Raw genomic sequence first — 20486 nt, 5'->3', positions numbered from 1 at the left:
ACAGGTGTTGGCGAGGATGCAGGGAAAAAGGAACCCTCTTACACTGTTGGTGGGAATGTAGACTAGTACAACCACTCTGGAAAAAAATTTGGAGGCTACTTAAAAAGCTGGACATCGATCTACCATTTGATCCAGCAATACCACTCTTGGGGATATACCCAAAAGACTGTTACTCCAGAGGCACCTGCACATCCATGTTTATTGCGGCACTATTCACAATAGCCAAGTTATGGAAACAGCCAAGATGCCCCAGCACAGACGAATGGATTAAGAAAATGTGGTATCTATACACAATGGAATTTTATGCAGCCATGAAGAAGAATGAAATGTTATCATTCGCTGGTAAATGGATGGAATTGGAGAACATCATTCTGAGTGAGGTTAGCCTGGCTCAAAAGATGTTCTCCCTCATATGTGGACATTAGATCAAGGGCAAACAAAACAAGGGGATTGGACTATGAGCACATGATAAAAGCGAGAGCACACAAGGGAGGGGTGAGGATAGGTAAGACACCTAAGAAACTAGCTAGCATTTGTTGCCCTTAATGCAGAGAAACTAAAGCAGATACCTTACAGCAACTGAGGCCAATAGGAAAAGGGGACCAGGAACTAGAGAAAAGGTTAGATTAAAAAGAATTAACCTAGAAGGTAACACCCACGCACAGGAAATCAATGTGAGTCAATGCCCTGTATAGCTATCCTTACCTCAACCAGCAAAACCCCTTGTTCCTTCCTATTATTGCTTATACTCTCTCTACAACAAAATTAGAGATAAGGGCAAAATAGTTTCTGCTGGGTATTGAGGGGGGGAGCGGGAGGGGGTGGAGTGGGTGGTAAGGGAGGGGGTGGGGGCAGGGGGGAGAAATAAACCAAGCCTTGTATGCACATATGAATAATAAAAGAAAAATGAAAAAAAAAAAAAAAAAAGAAGTCAAATTTTTTTTACTCCTTCCTAGGGCATTTCCTCTAGGCCATAAAGATCTTCTCCATTTTGAAACAAACTGGGGCACTGACCCAGGCTAAAGGCATTTGTGATCATTGATTTGATTTGGAAGTCCAACATCCATAAGGAAGTAAAATTATCATCCATAAATACCCTAATCCTGACCAAGATATCTTAATTCATGTGCAATGAGACTACTGGGAGAACAAGATCAACATTCTTGTTGATCTTCTTTCCAGGTAACATTCTCTTTGCAAGGTAGCAGGGTTGCTTGGTCTCATATAGGGTGCAACTTACTCTTTCCCCTAAATGAACTGACATTACCGCTCTGCTCTTATGCTTAACTTCTCCTGATGAAAAGCACCTGTAAACAGGTGCTCAAAAGCTGCTTTTACTGAGGAGCACTAACGCCTTAGTTGGGCCCACAAATTAGTCAGGAGAAAAATTTGGCATCCCTGCCTCCATTTTGTAATTGTGTCCTTTCCTCTAAGCCATTCTCTCCTGCATCCTCCTTGGAATCCAGGAAGGACAGGACTTATCAATAACACATTATGAAGAGGAATGGAGAAAACTACTCCCAAGAAAAGAAACAGCAGAGACCCCCAGGAAAGACCTTTACTAGGCAACAATGACTTATTAATCTTGAGAAATGATGACAATGATAGCAACTCTCGAGAATCCCTCTAAAAACAAGGAAATGATGCACTGGAACACACCTGTGACCAGGACTGTTTAATAATTACACATACCCCCTTCCCCTTATCCATAATCTTTTATCTATTTACGCCTAAATCTCATGTCTATTCTCTGAAGACGGCAGAAGATGGGCTGAGTGCTTACTTTGCCTCTTCGGTGGCTGCCTGCCTGTGTTGTGTAATAACTTTCCTTTCTCTGCCCTTCACCATGTCTCTAGTTGGCGTGTGGTGCGAGTAGCTGGTCCTGACATGTGAAACCTCTGGAGTTTGGGTTTGGGGCCTAAAACTTTGGTTTCAATACTAATGGCTGCTATACTTCTACTAAGAACTGTACTGTTATTTGGACAACTTTGTTAAGTTGGTCCTTTTTTTTCTTCTATTCATATGTGCATACAATGTTTGGGTCATTTCTTCCCCCTTCCCCCTGCCACCTCCCTTTCCTCCCCACCCCCCTCACTACCTGGCAGAAACTATTTTGCCCTTATCTCTAGTTTTGTTGAAGAGAGAGTATAAGCAATAATAGGAAGGAACAAGGGTTTTTGCTAGTTGAGATAAGGATAGCTATACAGGAAGTTGACTCGCATTGATTTCCTGTGCATGTGTGTTACCTTCTAGGTTAATTCTTCTTGATCTAACCTTTTCTCTAGTTCCTGGTCCCCTTCTCCTATTGGCCTCTGTCACTTTAAAATATCTGCTTTAGTTTCTCTGCATTGAGGGCAACAAATGCTATCTAGTTTTTTGGGTGTCTTACCTATCCTCTACCTCCCTTGTGTGCTCTCACTTTATCATGTGATCAGAGTCCAGTCCCCTTGTTGTGTTTACCCTTGATCTAATGCCCGCATATGAGGGAGAACATACGATTTTTGGTCTTTTGGGCCAGGCTAACCTCACTCAGAATGATGTTCTCCAGTTCCATCCATTTACTTGAGAATGATAACATTTCATTCTTCTTCATGGCTGCATAAAATTCCATTGTGTATAAATACCACATTTTCTTAATCCATTTGTCAGTGGTGGGGCATCTCGGCTGTTTCCATAACTTGGCTATTGTGAATAATGCTGCAATAAATATGGGTGTGCAGGTGCCTCTGGAGTAAACTGTGTCACAGTCTTTTGGGTAAATCCCCAAGTGTGGTATTGCTGGATCATATAGTAGATCTATGTTTAGATTTCTAAGAAGCCTCCAGATTTTTTTCCAGAATGGTTGTACTAGTTTGCATTCCCACCAGCAGTGTAAAAGGGTTCCTTTTTCCCCACATCCTCACCAACATCTGTTGTTAGTGGTGTTGCTAATGATGGCTATTCTAACAGGGGTGAGGTGGAATCTTAGTGTGGTTTTAATTTGCATTTCCTTTATTGCTAGCGATGGTGAGCATTTTTTCATGTGTTTTTTGGCCATTTGAATTTCTTCTTTTGAGAAAGTTCTGTTTAGTTCACTTGCCCATTTCTTTATTGGTTCATTAATTTTGGGAGAATTCAGTTTTTTGAGTTCCCTGTATATTCTGGTTATCAGTCCTTTGATGTGTAGGTGGCAAATATTTTCTCCCACTCTGTGTGTGGTCCCTTCAGTTTAGAGCCCATTTCTTTTGTTGAGCAGAAGCTTTTTAGTTTTATGAAGTCCCATTTATCTATGCTATCTCTTAGTTGCTGTGCTGCTGGAGTTCCATTGAGAAAGTTCTTGCTTATACCTATTAGTTCCAAAGTATTTCCTACTCTTTCCTGTACCAACTTTAGAGTTTGTGGTCTGATATTAAGATCCTTGATCCAAGTTGGTCTTTTATGCCATCTCCAATTCCTGCAACTATCTAACCAAGTCTCCCTCTCAGGGATTTACTGACCATAAAGACCTGAGTGACAGTACAAAGAATCTATAATTTCTTTTGTGGCTCCCATCCTGTGTTCTTATACAGGTAAAATTAGAAAGAGGATGAGAGAGAAAGATGATGATGGAGAGAAGGCACTATGGCCTAGATATTTGTGTCCTTCCAAAATTCATACCCCACGGTTATGGTATCAGGAGGTGGGGCCTAAGAGATGAGATGATTAGGTCATGAGGGATTAGCGCTCTTACAAAAAAAGATCAGACAGTTGCCCTGCCTTTCCATCATGTGAAGATGTAGCAAGAAGGCACCCTTCTGTAAACTAAGTGGGCTTGCACTAGACACCAAAGCTGGCCCCTTAATACTGGACCTCCCAGACTCCAGAACTGCGACAAATTTCTGTTGTTTATAAGATGCCCAGTTTATGGTATTTTTTATAACAGTTTGTGCAGACCAAGTCAAGAGATAATAGACCAGAGATATACAAGAAAGAGAAACCACAGGACTTCATGACTGATGGAATAGAAGAAGTAAAAAGGAGGTAGGAGTTAAGAATAACTATTTCTGGTTTCCAGACTGGGCTCCTGAAAGAAGGTGTTTCAGAGTGATAAAAACTATGGGAACACTTTTCAAGGAATTATGAATCGTTATACTTTGGATATGTTATGTTTAAGACAGTTGTGGTATGTCCCCAAAAATAGATCAGTATGTAGTTGGATAATACAGGCTTCAAACTCAAGCAATAGATCTGAGCTGAAGGTGGGTGGGCATTCGAATAAGATGGTTAAAGAAATCATGGAGAAAGATAAGATGAGTCAGAGTATGTAGAAGTGAGAAGTGCGCAAAAGATAAAATGGTAGAGAATAATATGTTAATGAATAGAAAAATAAAATACTTCCAAAGAAAACCAAGCTTCAAGGAAACAGCAGGCCACAGTTTGAAAACTAACAGAGAAGTCGTGCATGTTAAAAACTGAGATATATACACCAGGTTTAGCAAATGAAGAAACTGATGTGTGTGGTGAGTGCAATCTTGGACAAGTGGAAAATCCAGGTTGCAATAGGGTAGGGAATGACTAAAAGTGAGGAAGATGACACAATAAATATAGACAACACTTGTAAGATTAATTGAGTGGGAAAGAGGCAGGATGGTATCTAGAGAGGAAGTTAGTGTTAAGAGAGGACTTCCTTTTTTGATAAGATGCTGGTGAGAAAGAGAAGGAGGCAGATGTAATGAAGAAGCATGGTCACTCAGGAGGTTAGAGGAAAGGGTCCACAGCCAAGTGGAATTGGCTGTGAATTGAGGGAGTCCTCCTCCTCTGTGATTACAAGGCCTTATGGACCCTTCTAAAAGACGTCCAACAAGCACCATCAGTTTTTGATACACAGTTTCTTGGTACTGGAGTTCCAAATCAAGGAGAGTAGGCATTCGGAACATTGTAAGGTATGACAAGAATGCTTCTTCCCTGGGTTGTGCCACTCCACAGGCTTTGATAACTGCCACTTCTCACACATTCAACGATGTCAAAAGAAAAGTGAAAAACACTGTAGAGATGCTTTGAATGAAAAGAAAACTTTGTATAATTTAGATACTATAAAATTCACTGATCTTAAGTATACAATTCAATGGCTTTTAATGAATTTACAGAGTTATGAAACGCTCACTACAATCTGGTTTTAGAACATTTTTATTGTGCGTATAGGATCCCTAATGCCTACTTAGAATTCATCCCCATTCTCATCCCTGGCTCCAGGAAACTGCTAATCTATTTGTTTTGTCTATGGATTTTCCGCCTGGGGAACATTTCATGTAAAGTGAATGATAAAACATAAGATTTGTATGGTGTCTTTCACTCAGCATGATTTTGAGGGTCATCCATATTGTAGCATTTTTCAGTAGTTCTTTCCTGTGTGTTGAATTGCATTCCGTTGTATGGCTGTACCACATCTTGTTTATTCATTCACCAGTTGGTGAACATATGCCACTTCACTTCCACCTTTGCCTCTGAGTTACAAAGTATAGGCTGATAGCTTTTTCCTTCCCTCTCACTGTGCCTGCTGTTACCTTTAGACAGTGTGGGATACATTTTGCCTAAAGGTAAAGTAACAAGGCTTTGCCAATTTTTAATGATTGATGAAGATAAACACATTATTATTAGATTCAGTCACTAGAAGAATGCCTCTCAAATACTTCCAAAGCAAAGATGACTTTGTCAGAGCCCCACACTCCACAGGATGCATACTTTACACCCTCCCTGCTATAGTTTAAATGTGTCTCCCAAAATTTGTGACAGAAATTTAATCCCAAATAAATAAATCCAAAAAAAATAAACCCTAGGTGGGTCTAATAAAAATGTATTACAACATGAGAAATCTTCCCTCATAAATGGACTTAATATTATCTAAGAAGTGGATTATAGGTAGAGTTTGGCTCTCTCTCTGTGTCTCTCCTCCATCTCCCCTTCTCCTTCTCTCATGTTCTATTGCCCGTCCACCTCAGCCATGATATTATACAGTAGGAAGGCCCTCTTCAAAAGCCAGCATCAGGCTTTTGGTCAATGAACCAAATAAACTCTTATTATTTATAAATTATATAGCAGTAGAAACAGACTAAGATACTCACAGTTGTTGCCACTACAAGAAATACTACCATAAAACAACAATGACAATGTTGACTACAATAAAACCCACCAAGAAATAATGACAAGAATGGTGCTTTGAGGTGTGGGAGGGGGGGGCTAATAAAAAATTATATAAAAATTTCTCAAATTATTGCCATGATTTAGCATTGGCTTACATTCACTGATGCCTACTGATACTAAAGAATCTTCTTGGAATGTACTTTGAGTACTGTCATTCCAGCCCAAACAAGGAACTTGAAGGTAAGGATTATCATAAAGTAAATATATACCCCCAGAAGTGATTCAACCTTGTTAGTTGCATTTTGTTTTGTTTTTTGTAAAACACTTTTTTACTTTTAAACACACAAAAGGTTTACTTTTAAACCATCACCAAGGCCAACAACCATCAATCCATGGCCAATCTGCCCCATCCAGAAACCAATTCATTCACCTTCCTCCCTCCCCCATGTTATCTGTAAATCTGAGGCATCACATCACTTTATCTATAAATATGCTATTCTGTAACTCTAAAAGAGAATTTTTCTGATATTATTACCACAATAAAATGATCACATCTAAAATATTTTAACTCTACAAGCTGGGATTTGGTGGCACTGCCAGCTTTGAAGGAGGCTGAGCTCAGGAAGATCATGGTTCCTGGCCAGCTCAGGCAAGCAAAAATGTTACAAGACCCCATCTCAACAGAAGAAGTTGGACATGATGGCATGCACCAAAAAAAATTATAAACAAATAATTTTAATTCTAATTGCTTTAAACAAAAGTTCCAAGCAGTGTTCCTTTTATGTGAGTTTATTATTTAAAGAGATAAGCTCTAATGGTAAAACAACCTCTGTCTGACAAGGATTTGGAGAACTGGGTCTCAGTGCATGTAACATTTCTTCACATCCCCAAGTGATCTTTTCAGGCTAGGACTAAACGACTGAAGGGAATGCAAAAATAACCTTGGGAAACGTATGCCATATGGACATTAAAGGATTACTCTCCTCTTTCTGGCTATGAAATGACTAATTAACTATTTGCAGATGAAATGTGTGGGATCGTTTTCAGAGAATGGAATATCTTTTCCTTTCCAAGCATATTGATTAGAGACATAATCTAAACTGTCTGGGAATAGTTTCTCTACAGCAGAATGAATCACACCCTTCAATGCACTGTTTAATTTTAGATATATCTTGTCACATTTATTTAAATCGCTTGGCTCCAGATTTTTTTCCCTTTAGGAGTGTCTGATGTCCACACTTATAAATTAGCTGTCATTTTTCTCAAAAGATAATATAAGGTAATAGGAAGAGGAATTTAAAATTTTGTCACGTTTGAGTGATATGTTGCACACATTACTCAACTTCTATGAGCAAGAAGTTTTTTCTTTCTATCATCTGTTGACTGATGAGAATTTGTGAGGATTAAATGAGATACTGGATTTAGCATCCCATCTGTATATACTAGACTGTCAAGAAAGCATTGCTTTGTTAACAAAAGAGGAATTTTCTATAATTAACTATGCTTACTTTATCAAAAATTCCCTAGCACCTATAATTCCAGCACTTAGGAGGTAGAGATAGGAGGATCATGAGTTAGTAGGCTACATAGTGAGTTCAAAGTCAGTCTGGTCTACATAGTGAGGCTCTGTTCAAAAAGCCAAAGGCTGGGGATGTGGTCCAATTGTAGAGCACTTACCTATCATATGCAAAACTGTGGATTTGATTCCTACCATTGCTAAAAAAAAAAAAGTTTCTTAACAATAACTTTTTCTTTAGTAGTATGTCCTACTGATGACTTGACAAGACCATAATGTTGTCGTGCATGGACCAGCTATCCAAGGAATAGTGTCCCTTTCATCATTTCCTTGAATTTAAACAATAGCGCAGAATAATAGAACTATAACTGATAGATACCCTTAAATCATTCTATATTTAATCTATTTTTTAAAATCTGGTTAACTTAACACTTCTATTTATTCTTTCCATGTAGAATAAAAATAACAAACTTTCTGTTTCACTCTAAGAGAAGAAAATGATGAGTGAAACCAAAAGAACCTCATTCTCTCATCCTAGCAACAATACAAAGAAATCCAAATCCTTAGAGTCGATTTCAAACCTAACCCTGGCCTAAGGTGTAAACAGGAGGAAATCAGAAAACTTCCATTTTTGTCCATCTATGTGAGGCACAGCATGGAAATTATTTATAGTAAAATATTAGTGAATCGGAATGCTATTTCAGCAAATGTTTTTGCTCAATGGTTTATTAAAATCCTTATTAAATATTTTTGCCAATTTCTCTCTGCTTTCACAATTATAAATATGTTGTAACTGATTCTGTGATTGATGGTTGAGGATCTTGCTGTGCTTCATAGCTAGCAATAAATTTTCATGATGTAGTTCTACGAAAATGAAGAGTGTGGTAAATCAACTGAAATGCATCCTGACCTTAACATAGCTCCTAGTCCTATTCTCTGGTGAATTACTTCTCTTTTCTAAAAGAGGACACACCACCATAATTCCAGTTGCTTGTGGGCTTTAGTTCATTAAGTGAAGTTTTATTACAATGTGTCATAAGCACTCAGGAAATATGGCATGAAATATTCTTTGAGAGGTCAGCTTCAAAAGCACTATTGTGGTCAATCACATAGATGAATAGCCACATAGTCAGACACTAAAGCAGTTTCCTATTGTCCCTTGCCAGCTGCTTCAAGGCAGTTCAACTGGCCACTTTCATCCATTCAAAAAACTACTACATGTCTACTCCATACTCAGTCCTTTACCAGGTCCTGGTCCACAAAGTCCCTTTCTCAGAGTGAAGACACAATAGACTAGGCACTACTTTACAGTAATGGGTGTTAGTCTTTTACCAAATATTTACCTAGAACTGACTATTTGCCAGATTCTCTGCTTGGCACTGGGATACAATAGGAAACTAAATTTACAAAGATCCCTGCCCTCATGGAGCTTGTATTTTAGTGGCCCTGATATACACAGGTTGCCATGGAAAACCAGATAAAGATCTACCTAGACTGAAAGACTAGGGGCCAGAGAGGAGTTTTACACAGGAGGTAATACCTCAGCAGAAGTTGGAAAGGCAAAAAGGAAAGCATCTAGTTAAAGAGGCATTCTAGGCACAATATGGGAGATGTGACACAACGGGACACATTTGGGACACTACTGGCTAGTTCACATAGCTGCTGCTTTATCTGAAAACTGCAGAGTGCCACTGAAATATACCCAGCGGAAGAGTGTCATGTATTTGCATTTTAGAGGCTCACTCTGCCTGCAGTACAGACAGTGAACTGTGTAGAGGCCAGAGAGACCAATCAATAAGCTGGTGACACAATTCTGATAGCAGAGTAGAAATGGAGAAGATAAGATTTATTCTAAACATACCAAGAGGTCAGAATCTACAGAATTTTGTAATTTAAGACAGAAAAAGATTAAATGGGAGGGCCCTGGGAAATGCATTACAATACAAACTTTTGGTTAAATGCAACTTGAGTCATTGGTGCTGACGCAAACTCTTCTTTATCAATCAAACATTAGAGGGATGGTATAATGACTTCAGAAAGCTTAAGGTTAGGTCACCTCCCCCAGGTACTTGACACATAGCATCAGTTTCTAATTTTATAAAGGTGAGTTATTCTTGGAGACAGTAAGTAATTGCTACTTCTGAAGACAGCTTTGGTGACTAAAAATGAGTAGCATTATCCATGAGTTCTCAAAAGGTTTTGTTTTTGTTTTGGCTACATAGCCTTTGAGGCTGCATAGTGAGACTAAGGTTATCTGGGCATATAAGAAAGGGAGCAAGGCAGGCTGGGCTCCCATTGTTTTAGCCCACCCACCATCTATTCCCGCTTATTTCTAGGAATACCCTAGCTTACCAAGAAACCACATTTCTCCCATATTTAGTCATTCAGTTCTTGGGGGCAGAAGACTTGCCTAATAAATATGTCTTGTTTCCCTGCTCATGGTTCAGAAATGAGCATGGACTGAAGTAGTACCAATCAACATGGCAAACACTAGAATTTAAAAAAGAGAAGCTGTCTCTCTTTGGTATGGGTAGCCTGGTAGGAGAATTTCTGGGATCCATATTGCCCTCATGAGAAGAGAGCCTGCCTAAGGATAAAGCATAAAAAACATAGCACAAAAATAGAGATACATGGATCGCATCATTTGAGCACAGGATTCAGTCGTACCTGATGCCTCATTATGTTTATGAATTTTCAGTTAAGTGAGCCTATTTTGAGTTAAACTTTGTTACATGCAACTAAAAGAGTCCTCTTTGCCTCAGAGACAGCAAGAAAATTAATTTTTCCTGTATTTCCTGAACTAGTATTATTTTATTACAAACTCTCTTTTTTATTCTTTATTCTTTTCTCTTTTCTCTCTCTCCTTTCAACCACACAGTTTCTTGGACGAGCTGGAGGAGATATTGACATTGATCTCTGATACTGGCAACTGATAGTTCAGTAAGTTTTGTAGTCAGCCTCCTCACACCTCATAACTCAGGGCAAAGGCTTGAAGAGTTAGCCTCTGTTAGAAATAAAGTCATTGGTCGTCCATTTTCAAGGCAAGGCATTTAACCCTGAGTGGAAAAGTACTGCTGCAAAGGGAGGTGAAGATAGCTAAAACCTGCTTCTAAAATTTGACCAATCCCAAGAGAGGTGTATTTAAAAATAACCCAATAGGAAATTTAGGTGAAGAATGTACACTCCATAGTACTTGGCCAATGAAGAACCGGGGGAGGGACCTGCACACTAAGGATAGAATGCTTATTGTAACCACTCTGGGTGTGCCTGCTTACAAGATCTTGCAAGACTGCCATTAAAGTCTCACTTTTGCTGTACTCCATGTGTCTCTGAGTCCATTCTCTGAGTTTGGACAGGTGAGCATATTTGGCACAACTCTCACAAGAAGTTCTTGTGAGAAGTTAGTTCTTTCCTTATCAAAAATTGTCCTCTAATCCTGAGGAGAGTTTAAAAACAAGTATCATTAAATACATGTTTTACTGACTAGTGTAGTAGATTGCTACTATGGCAGCCCCTAGTAAATTGTAGTTCCCTGTGCCCAAATGCTTTACCCCATAACTTCACCACATTTCCCAACAATTAGATAAAGTCAAGTACCCACCCCTAGAACTTGAGCTAGCTTTGTGACTTGCTTTAATTTATAGGATGAGACAGAAGTGTTACGTGACTCCCAAGTTAGGCCTTAAGCAACATAGGGACTTCACCTTTCGGCCTATTGGTTTGCTTCTGTTGTTAAATAAGGAAACCTGGTTTAGCATTCTTGGCGGGGGGGGGGGGGAGGTCCCTTGGTGATCTGCACTGAAGTCACCACCATCTACAAGACATGTAACTGAGGCCTTCTTGGGCCAGCCAGCCTCCAACTGGTATGCTGACTAGATATATATTAGTAAGCCAGTTGACATCAGATGGAGCATAAGAGCCACATAGTAACCATGGTACAATATATGTATATGTGAAATGTCACAACAAAACCCCCTGTATAACTATCACATGCTAATAAAAAAATATATATATTAAAAAAAAAAACTACCTGGGTTAGCTGAGCCCAAATTGTCAATACAAAATTACGAGTAAACAAATGGTTATTTTGTGATGGGTTTTTTTCAAGACAGGGCCTTGGGAATTATTTTACCCGACTTCAAACTGTGATCCTCCTGATCTCTGCCTCCTGAGTAGCTTTAAGGGAGTTCTGTTAGGCTGGAATCGATAACTGATACAGCTATTTACTTGGAATATTAGCTTCAAAATCAGTTTCTGGAGGGACTTCTCCTATGAGTCATGGTAGTATAACAGAGACCATGTTTACTTTTCTTTCTTAAATGACCTAAAAACAGGACATAATATATATAAAACAATGTTTCTCAGGTGCTGGGCAATAGGCAGCAGAGGACAGGGAACCCTGGCAGAAAGGAATTCAGTAAGGGAAGCCCTATATCTGTACCAACTTGTAGCTGGAGGTTCTAGGTTACAGCACAGGGAGGAGGAACCCAAAACACTCCCAGTGAGGACAGAATTGTGAACTTAGAAGGCTAAGGGGCACAGTTTGCAGAGGATAGGTTGAAAGAGGAGAGGAAAAGAGAAAGGGGTGGGGGCAGAGAGTGAGCTAATTAGCTCCCTAGAACTTTCAGGCACATGGACGTGAAGAACTACTTAAAGCTGGAGAAAGAGCAACTAGACAAAAGAAGGTGGAATAATTCCTCAAAACCCCCACACAGCCAGAAAGAATTTGTATTCCCACCAATGAGAGTTGAAAAACTTCCTAAAACCTGGTGCATCAGGTAGGGTACTCATAGGGGTCTTGCCTAACTAGTGGGAAAAAATAGTCCTGAACTAAAGGCTGGTCCTTTTCCACCTCCTGCAGCAAGCCCCAAAAGAATCAAACTATTCTGAGAAACTTAATTGCATTTGAGAACACAGCTCAAGAATATTTTAAGAGCCATCACTGGGGAAGGATAATGGTTCAAGGCCAGCCCTGGAAAATAGTTCTTGAGACTCTATCTTGAAAATATCCAACACAAAAAAGGATAGTGGAGTGGCTCAAGGGGTAGAGCACCTGCCTAGCAAGTTTGAGACCCTGAGTTTAAACCCAGTACCACCAAACAAAACAAAACAAAACAAAATTTAAAAATAAAAAGCTTGGCAGGGGCCTGGTGTGGTGGCTCAAGCCTGTAATTCTATCACTGTGGAAACTGAGGTAGGAGGATCATGAGTTCAAGGCCAGACTGGGCTACGTAGGCCAGCCTATGTTATTTACAAGACCCTGCTGAAAAAAAAAAAAGACAAAAAGAAAGAAAGAAAGAAAGAAAGAAAGAAAGAAAGAAAGAAAGAAAAAGCAGCCATTAGAAAAAGAGGAAAACACATCTCACAGTAAGGTGAAAAGAAAAATCAACAGAAAAAGTACCAGAAAGGATACAGGTCATAGAATTAGTAGACAGGGATGTTAAAATAGTTGTCATAATTATAGTCCATTTTTCTAGTAGGTCAAGGAAAATGTGAACATGTTTAAGAAGAGATATGGGACTAGACACCATGGTACACTCTTGTAATCCTAGCTACTCAGGAGGCAGAGATCAGAAGGATTGTGGGTCAAAGTTAGTTGGAGTTGAGACCATACCTCAAAAATATTCAACACAAAACAGGGTTGGCAGAGTGGTTCAAGTGGTAGAGCGCCACCTAGCAAGCATGAGGCCCTGAGTTCAAACCCTAGTAACCACTACAACAAAAACAAAACAAAAGCAAAAACAAAAAGATATGGAAGACATAAGAAAATAAAACAAATTGAACAAAGTACATTATACACATGTGTGAAATGAAAATATCACAATGAAACCCATTATTTTGTACAGTTAATATACTCTAATGAAAATGTTAAAAATGTAATGCTGAGCTGAGGATGTGTCTAGCGGTAGAGAACTTGCCTAGCATATCTGAAGCCCTGGTTCAATCCCCAGCACCATACCACACACACACACACACACACACACTAAATAAATAAAAGAATAGAAAATAGAATGTTGAAATAAAAATACATTGCATGGGATTAATAGCAGATTAAACACCACAAAAGAAGTAATTAATAGACTTAAAGACATCATTTTTGAAGGGCAGTGACTTGATCTGAGGGAGCCACCCTAGGAGTGAGAGCTGACATATTCCCTCCTCTCTTCCATTTGCTGTTGCAAACAAATAAGACCTATTTGTAACAAATAAAAAAAGAAAAAGAAAAAAAGACCTATCAATAAAAACTGTCCAAAAAGAAACACAGAGAAAAATATAACCGAGGAAAAGAATAAAACATCAATGAGCTATGGAACAACTTCAAATAGCTAATAATATGATGTTCTTGGACTCCCCAGAGAAGTAGAGGGAAGCCTGGCAATGTAGCTTTGTGGTAGAACATTTGTGTATCATGTACAAGACTGTGAGTTCAATCCCCAGAACCACAAACAAGTGGTGGGAGTAAAGAAAAATTAGTTGAGGACACACAGGTCAAAAATGTTCCAAATTTTAACTAATGTACAATGTAATTGTACCCCAAAAACTCAATTAATCCCAAACACAAGAAAAATGAAGAATATTACACCAAGGTACAACATAATCAAGTTGCTTTAAACCACTGACAAAGAAAAAATCTTAAAAGCAGCCAGAGGAAAACGACTTTATAAAGGAATAAAAATAAGAGCAAATTTCTCATCAGAAAAATGAAAGCCATAGAGTAGAGCAACATCGTTGAAAAGCCAATAGAAGAAAATGTCAACCTACAATTCTATATCCAGATAGATATTAAAATATCTTCAAAAGCAAGGATGAAATAAAGATTTTTTTCATACAAATGAAAACTGAAAGAACCCATCATCAATTGATATTTATACACTATAAGAATTTTGTTGGGGCTCAAGTGGTAGGTCACCTGCCTAACAAGCTCAAGGCCCTGAGTTCAAACCCCAATACTGCCAAAAACAACAACAACAAAAAATTTCTTTAAAATTTGGTTCTGTTTATTTCTTATAGTTCCAACCAAAGAATTTTTGCAATTGTTGTGGGTAAACAGAGCCATTTTGTAAACATTTCTGTGGCCTAAATATACAATTCACTACTAATGTTTTACCTCATTCTCCCCTACAACTTACATACCTTTGCACTTGTTTTGCCCAAAAAAAGTACATAAGCAGCAGGTGATTTTAATAGAGTGTCTTTTGTTTGTGGTGGTGATAGAGGACAAAATATTTGAAAGTTAGGAAAGATCGAGTCAGTTGGATTTTTGCAAGGAAAAAGAGTTCCTTACAGTTAAGTTTCAAACATTTTTGCAAATGTTTGCATTTCTTATGGTAATGTTAAAAAAACACTTTTTGGAAATGCATATCTAATTATTCAGGAATGAAATGACAAATATCTACAATGTGCTTAGAAATATTCCAGCCCCCTCCCTCAAAAAAATAAAAACAGAGGAAGGAGAAAAAGACTTTAAAAAGAATGGACAGGGTTGTGGTAAGCAATCATAAGACACTGAGTTCAAATCACAGCCCCATCAAAGAAAACAACGATGGACAAATGCTGATAATTACTACAGCTGGGTTTCAGTATACCCATTACTGTAGACTATGCTTGTAACTTTTTATGAAGCTTAACTGATGTAGAAACTTAAATAATTTTTATGGGTCATTGTCATATAATATGCCCATCTTTCTCAGTTTATTTTGCTGTATCATATCCTTTTCTAGTTGGTAAATTCCTTCAGTTGTCATTGAGAAGACATTTTTAGACCACATCTTAAGGCTGAATATTGCCATCTGTTTTAATCTATCAGTCATATAAATTGAAAACTTAAAGCTATAGAATGAAAGCTACAATTCTGATCAAATCTTGTACTTTAGAAAAGTATTAATTACAAGGCACTAATGTAATTGGAACTATAAAGCCACCATGACCAGGTAACTTTGGTCAATGAAATCAGAGTATTTATTAATTTTTAACACAGTGCTTAGAAAAGTAGCCTAAATTGCCTTACTGTGATCTTATTGTTATTAAACATAAAAATTATGTCTTCTATGATGAACATTTTAAAATGGAACTTAAACAAAATTTCTTGCCTATTCCATGTACTGAATATATAAATTATTTCATGAGCACTTTGAATTTAAATTTTTCTTATATTCTGATATAAATCCTACAGGTGTTACTTTTCAAGTTGAGAATTTGGGATAAACCCTAGATGAACAGACATTGTATTTCAAAGAATGACCCTCCTCAATTTGAATATGCCCTCATCACTATGGATCCTCCCTTCCATGCTCTGTTCAAAGAACAAAAACAAACAAAACACAGTCTAATGGCTTTCTCTATCATTTACCTTATGTATTATGACATACTTGTTGCCTATTTCCCTCTGCTGGAGTCTCCAAGGGTAAGTATCTGTATGATTTGTTTGATTCCAAGCACCTAGAACAGTTCCTGGTATATAGTGGGGCACTCAAATCATTTTCCTTCCACCTGATGAACCTTTTACTTTTCTCATTGGGTATGTCTGCTGGTCTTGAGTTTGTTTTGGGTTTCTTTTCAGCTTTGTATGTCTGAAAAACTCTTTACATTCTGTTCATTAGGTCTACTGGCAAATTTCTCTAAAATCCTTACGTTCCCTTGCCATGCCATGATCTTAGTTCAGGTGGTCATCATGAACTAAATTAGTCCATGGATTCTTACAATAGCTTGCAAATTGGTTTGTCATCACCAGTCTCAGTCCCTTCCATTTCATCCTGCTCTATCCCACTTTGAAAAAAAATGAATGCAAAGTGAACACAAATACGACATTCTCCCTTATGCAAAATAATTTGAATGGTTACTAATATCTATAGGATAAATTCAAACTCCTCAACATACCAGTAAGGGGCTTCATGATTTGGTTTCATCACCTCTTGACAATTGTCAGATATCATTATCCCTCTAGCCTTACCAAATTTCCTATAAACCATTTCCACATGCAGTTGTCTCAGCCTGGAATACTCTCTCTGTAACTTTAAGGTGTAAAACTGCAATTAAGCTTTTATATCGTGTCCTGTTATGTATTCTTTGTTTATCCATTTATTACAAAGGATGTTTTAAAGGATACGAATAAACAAACAGATACACAGAGTGAAGTCTGGAAGGCTCCTGAGTGCTGGAGCTTCTGTCCTATATAGCTTGGGATAAATCACCCTCCTGTCATACGGGTGTGCTCATATTCACCAACTAGAAGCTCCATGAGCCCAGTCCTTTTGGGTTTTTATGGAGACCTCATTATGAAGGCTTGACTGGTTAAATAATTGGCATTAGTGATCAACTCAACCCTCAGCCCGTGTCCCAGAAGTAGGGAGTAGAATGTTTTATTTTCTCATTCCCACTTCCCTGGCAAAACTTTGATTTGCTCCCTGGTCACTGCCTGGAAAGCACCATGTTCATCCAAGCATTAGCTTTTATCAATAGTTCGACTGTCCTATGTAACTACTATTAACCCCTGAGGCCAGCAATTTGCTTTTATATTTGTACCTCCATTGCCTAACAGAGTATCTTCTTAATTCAAAAATGGATGAAGGGCTGGCAATGTACCTCAGTACTAAAGCAATTATTTACCATGTGCCAGGTTCTATCCCCAGAACTGAGAAAGAAAAAAAAAAAAATGGAGCCATTAACACCTTCTCCTTGTAACTGCCCCAATTAATCACTAGGCAGTTGACTGTCCCTTCCTCTGTTTCCACCAACACTTTTCACATATTCCAGTTGGCACTTTGAAACTTTATATGTCTATCTCCCTAATGTAGCCTGTAAGCAGAAATAATTCTTTTCTTATTGTCTCTGGATCAATCATATAATAGGCACTCAGTAAGTATTTATTGAGAATGAAAATTTTGAAAACATGCCTCTCAAACTTGTGGATAGCACTATGATTAATATGTTAAATGCCAAACTCTTGATTTAAAAAGATCTGGAGCCTTAGGTTCCCACAGGTAAGAACAAAACCACTATTCTCGGTATTTACTGCAACAATTAAATGGCAGGCACAACGAGCGGCAAAGACCACAGAGTCGGTAATTCGGGCCCCAACAGTGGCAAAATCAAAGCGCTCAGAGCTCAGGGTTCCCAGTGCGCAGGCGCCGCCTGAGGGCGCGCCGACGGGAAAGGACCCCGGAGTTGGCTCCGCCCCCTCTTGGGGCACTCGGCGTGCTTGATCGCTTCGGCCCCGCTCCCCAACACCCAGATTCGCAGCCGCCCGCCGTCGTCTTCGCCTCCGTAGTGCTCGCGACGGACCCTCCGCGAGATTTCTTTGGGTCCACCCCGGAGTGAGGCACCGCCAGGGACAGACCTGGCCCTTGGCCGCGCAAGGCCCCCTGCCCCCGCCCACCGATGCGTCGCGGTCCCGCCTGAAGAGCAGAGGCCTGAGGACCCCCCGCTTCTTCTCGGCCTCACGGTCTCGCTGGCCGCAATGCCGCTCTACGAGGGCCTGGGGAGCGGCGGCGAGAAGACGGCGGTCGTGATCGACCTGGGAGAGGCCTTCACCAAGTGAGTGGCCGTGTGTGTGTGTGTGTGTTGGGGGGGGGGGTAATCGCTGCGGTCCCCAGGGACCGTAGCTCGGGACCTCCTCTTCTCCCCAGCATCCTCGCAATGACTGCCCTGTTGTTTCCGCCTTGTACGGGCGAATCCTTGGGATCCGCTGGGGCTCGGGAGGGTCTGACTCCGAGAGGCGTAGGAAACCTCTGGAGGGTTGCCGGCCCCACGAGTCGTTAACTTAAAGCCAGCGGCCCTTTTGGGGTGATTTATGCCGGGGGTGACGGCGGCGATCCAGACCCTACTCAGACTGGGCTTGTCTGATCTGGAAGGCAGCAGCCAAATAGTGACGCTGATGACGATTTCCAACGTAAAACACTTACTGAATGGAGCCTCTGTTGGTGCTGGAACTACAGATGTTTAAGATAGGGCTGCTGCTCTATCTTAAGAGTAGGGGATCTACTTGAGACGGCACATACAGAGGAAACCAGATAGATAAGACTGGCGTCCCTAAACTCGGATTAAATATTACACTTTTCGAAAGCAACTTGGAAACACTGGTTCTCGACCTTTTGGATGACTGAGATCTTTTGAAAGCCAAATGAAAGTCACAAATGCAAGAGTCTTTAAAACATTTGCACAGTTTTAAGGGATGGCAGATTATCTTTGTGGTCCTTGGCTCCAGAGAGAAAAGTGACAGACAGAATTACATATTATATGTATATAAAATGGAAAAGTTTGAAAAAAAATCTACATATCTGTAAACACAGCCTAACGTCTAGTTAACTATTGAATAGGTAAAAAAAACTGCTTAAACATTGAACCTCTGGAGCTAAAGAATTGAATTAAACAGTTCTTGGTCCATAACATTCTCTTATTGTTTTATGCAAATTCTTCCCTTATTAATTTATGTTCTTGTTTATTTTTAAAAACTTACTTTAAAAAATACTTTGAGACCACTACACAAGGGAAGTTATTTTAGCTGCACATTGAAACAATAAGTAGAAAGTTATCACACAGGAATATGATTATTGAGAACCAGTAGGATGGTGATAATATGAAAAATAATGTAAGAGAAAGTAATTGAAGCTACATATTGGCTTTCATCCTGGGAAATTTGCAGAGCAGGGGTGCAGGCAAACACGGAGATGGGAATAGTAGATGAGAGAGAGATTTGGGCGTGGGAGGAGAGCAGTACCAAAAACCAGATAGAAGAGGTGATGTTAAAACTACTGTCAAATATGCATAGCTAAAAAAAAGTAACACACCAGTAGAGAAGCTAATATTGGAATGATGGAATTATGAGTGGCTAATGTGAATTATGGTCACGTACCATGTAATGACATTTTAGTCAATAACAGGCCACATATGAACAAAATGTCATTATATGGTGTGTGACTATAATTCATGCTTGTCATTCATATGTTTAGATATATTTAAGTACAAAAATAATACTTTTTCTATGTTCAGACATATTTACAACTTGAAATACCATTATTGTTGCCTATAGTGTTCAGTACAGTAATATGCTGTACAGTAGCAATAAACCATACCATATAGCCTAGTTGTGTAGTAGCCTATACTGTCTAGGTTTGTGTAAGTACTCTTACACATTGTTACACAATGACAAAATCACCTAACAACACTTCTCAGAATATATCCCCTCATTATGCAATACATAAGAATGAAGAATGAAGTCATATAGTATCATGTACATCTAGGGTTTTAGAAATGTCTTGCCTAAAATTCAGCTAAAATTAAAAACTGGGGAAAAAGTTAATGCTGCCTTTAAATGATACACTGGTTTAGTTCAGTATCACGAATTTGAGATAACTTGATTTTTACTTTAATAAGTAATTAATAGATGTTATTAACTTTTTTACTTTAATAAGTAACTAATAGATGTTATTAACTTCTTAGTTTTGTTTTTTGTCCCTTTGGATGCATCAGAGGTATTTTCAGATAATTTTGTGGCCATTATTTTAAAACAAATACAAAAACACTTCGTTCTCTGACAGATATTCAGAAAGAGTGCTCTAAGTTGAGTTAATTCCATTTATTTCCAGGTGTGGATTTGCTGGAGAAACTGGTCCCAGATGTATAATTCCTAGTGTGATCAAAAGAGCTGGCATATCTAAGGTATTTTTTTTTTAACAAATTAGCAAAATAAATGCTATACTATAAAATATTTAAAAATATAACTTCAAATAGAATTGATTAAAACAGTGCTATATTACTTATGGCTATATTCCCAGTTTTCTTGGGTTTTTTTGTTGTTTGTTTGTTTGCTTGTTTTGGCAGTACTGGGAATTGAACTCAGGGCTTGCTAGGCAAGAGTTCTACCACTTGAACT

At 38.8% G+C, this 20486-nt stretch overlaps 1 protein-coding gene across 2 annotated transcripts in view; it reads left to right on the top strand.

Annotated features, from left to right (window-relative positions):
* The first annotated feature begins 17799 nt into the window (after positions 1 to 17799).
* Positions 17800 to 20486, top strand: part of Actr10 (actin related protein 10) — a 29732-nt gene continuing 27045 nt past the window's right edge. Inside the window, exons 1-2 of one of the 2 annotated variants that reach the window (XM_074067906.1) lie at positions 17800 to 18148; positions 20200 to 20272. In XM_074067906.1, the coding sequence (XP_073924007.1) occupies positions 18072 to 18148; positions 20200 to 20272 (150 nt within the window). In that variant the 5' untranslated portion in view covers positions 17800 to 18071. The remainder of the gene's footprint in view (positions 18149 to 20199; positions 20273 to 20486) is intronic. The other variant, XM_020185188.2, reaches the window with a different exon arrangement.

This window comes from Castor canadensis, chromosome 3 (assembly GCF_047511655.1).
Source record: "Castor canadensis chromosome 3, mCasCan1.hap1v2, whole genome shotgun sequence".
Lineage (NCBI taxonomy): Eukaryota > Metazoa > Chordata > Mammalia > Rodentia > Castoridae > Castor > Castor canadensis.
The sequence above is the reverse complement of the archived record's forward strand: the minus strand, read 5'-3'. Positions and strand labels throughout refer to the sequence as shown.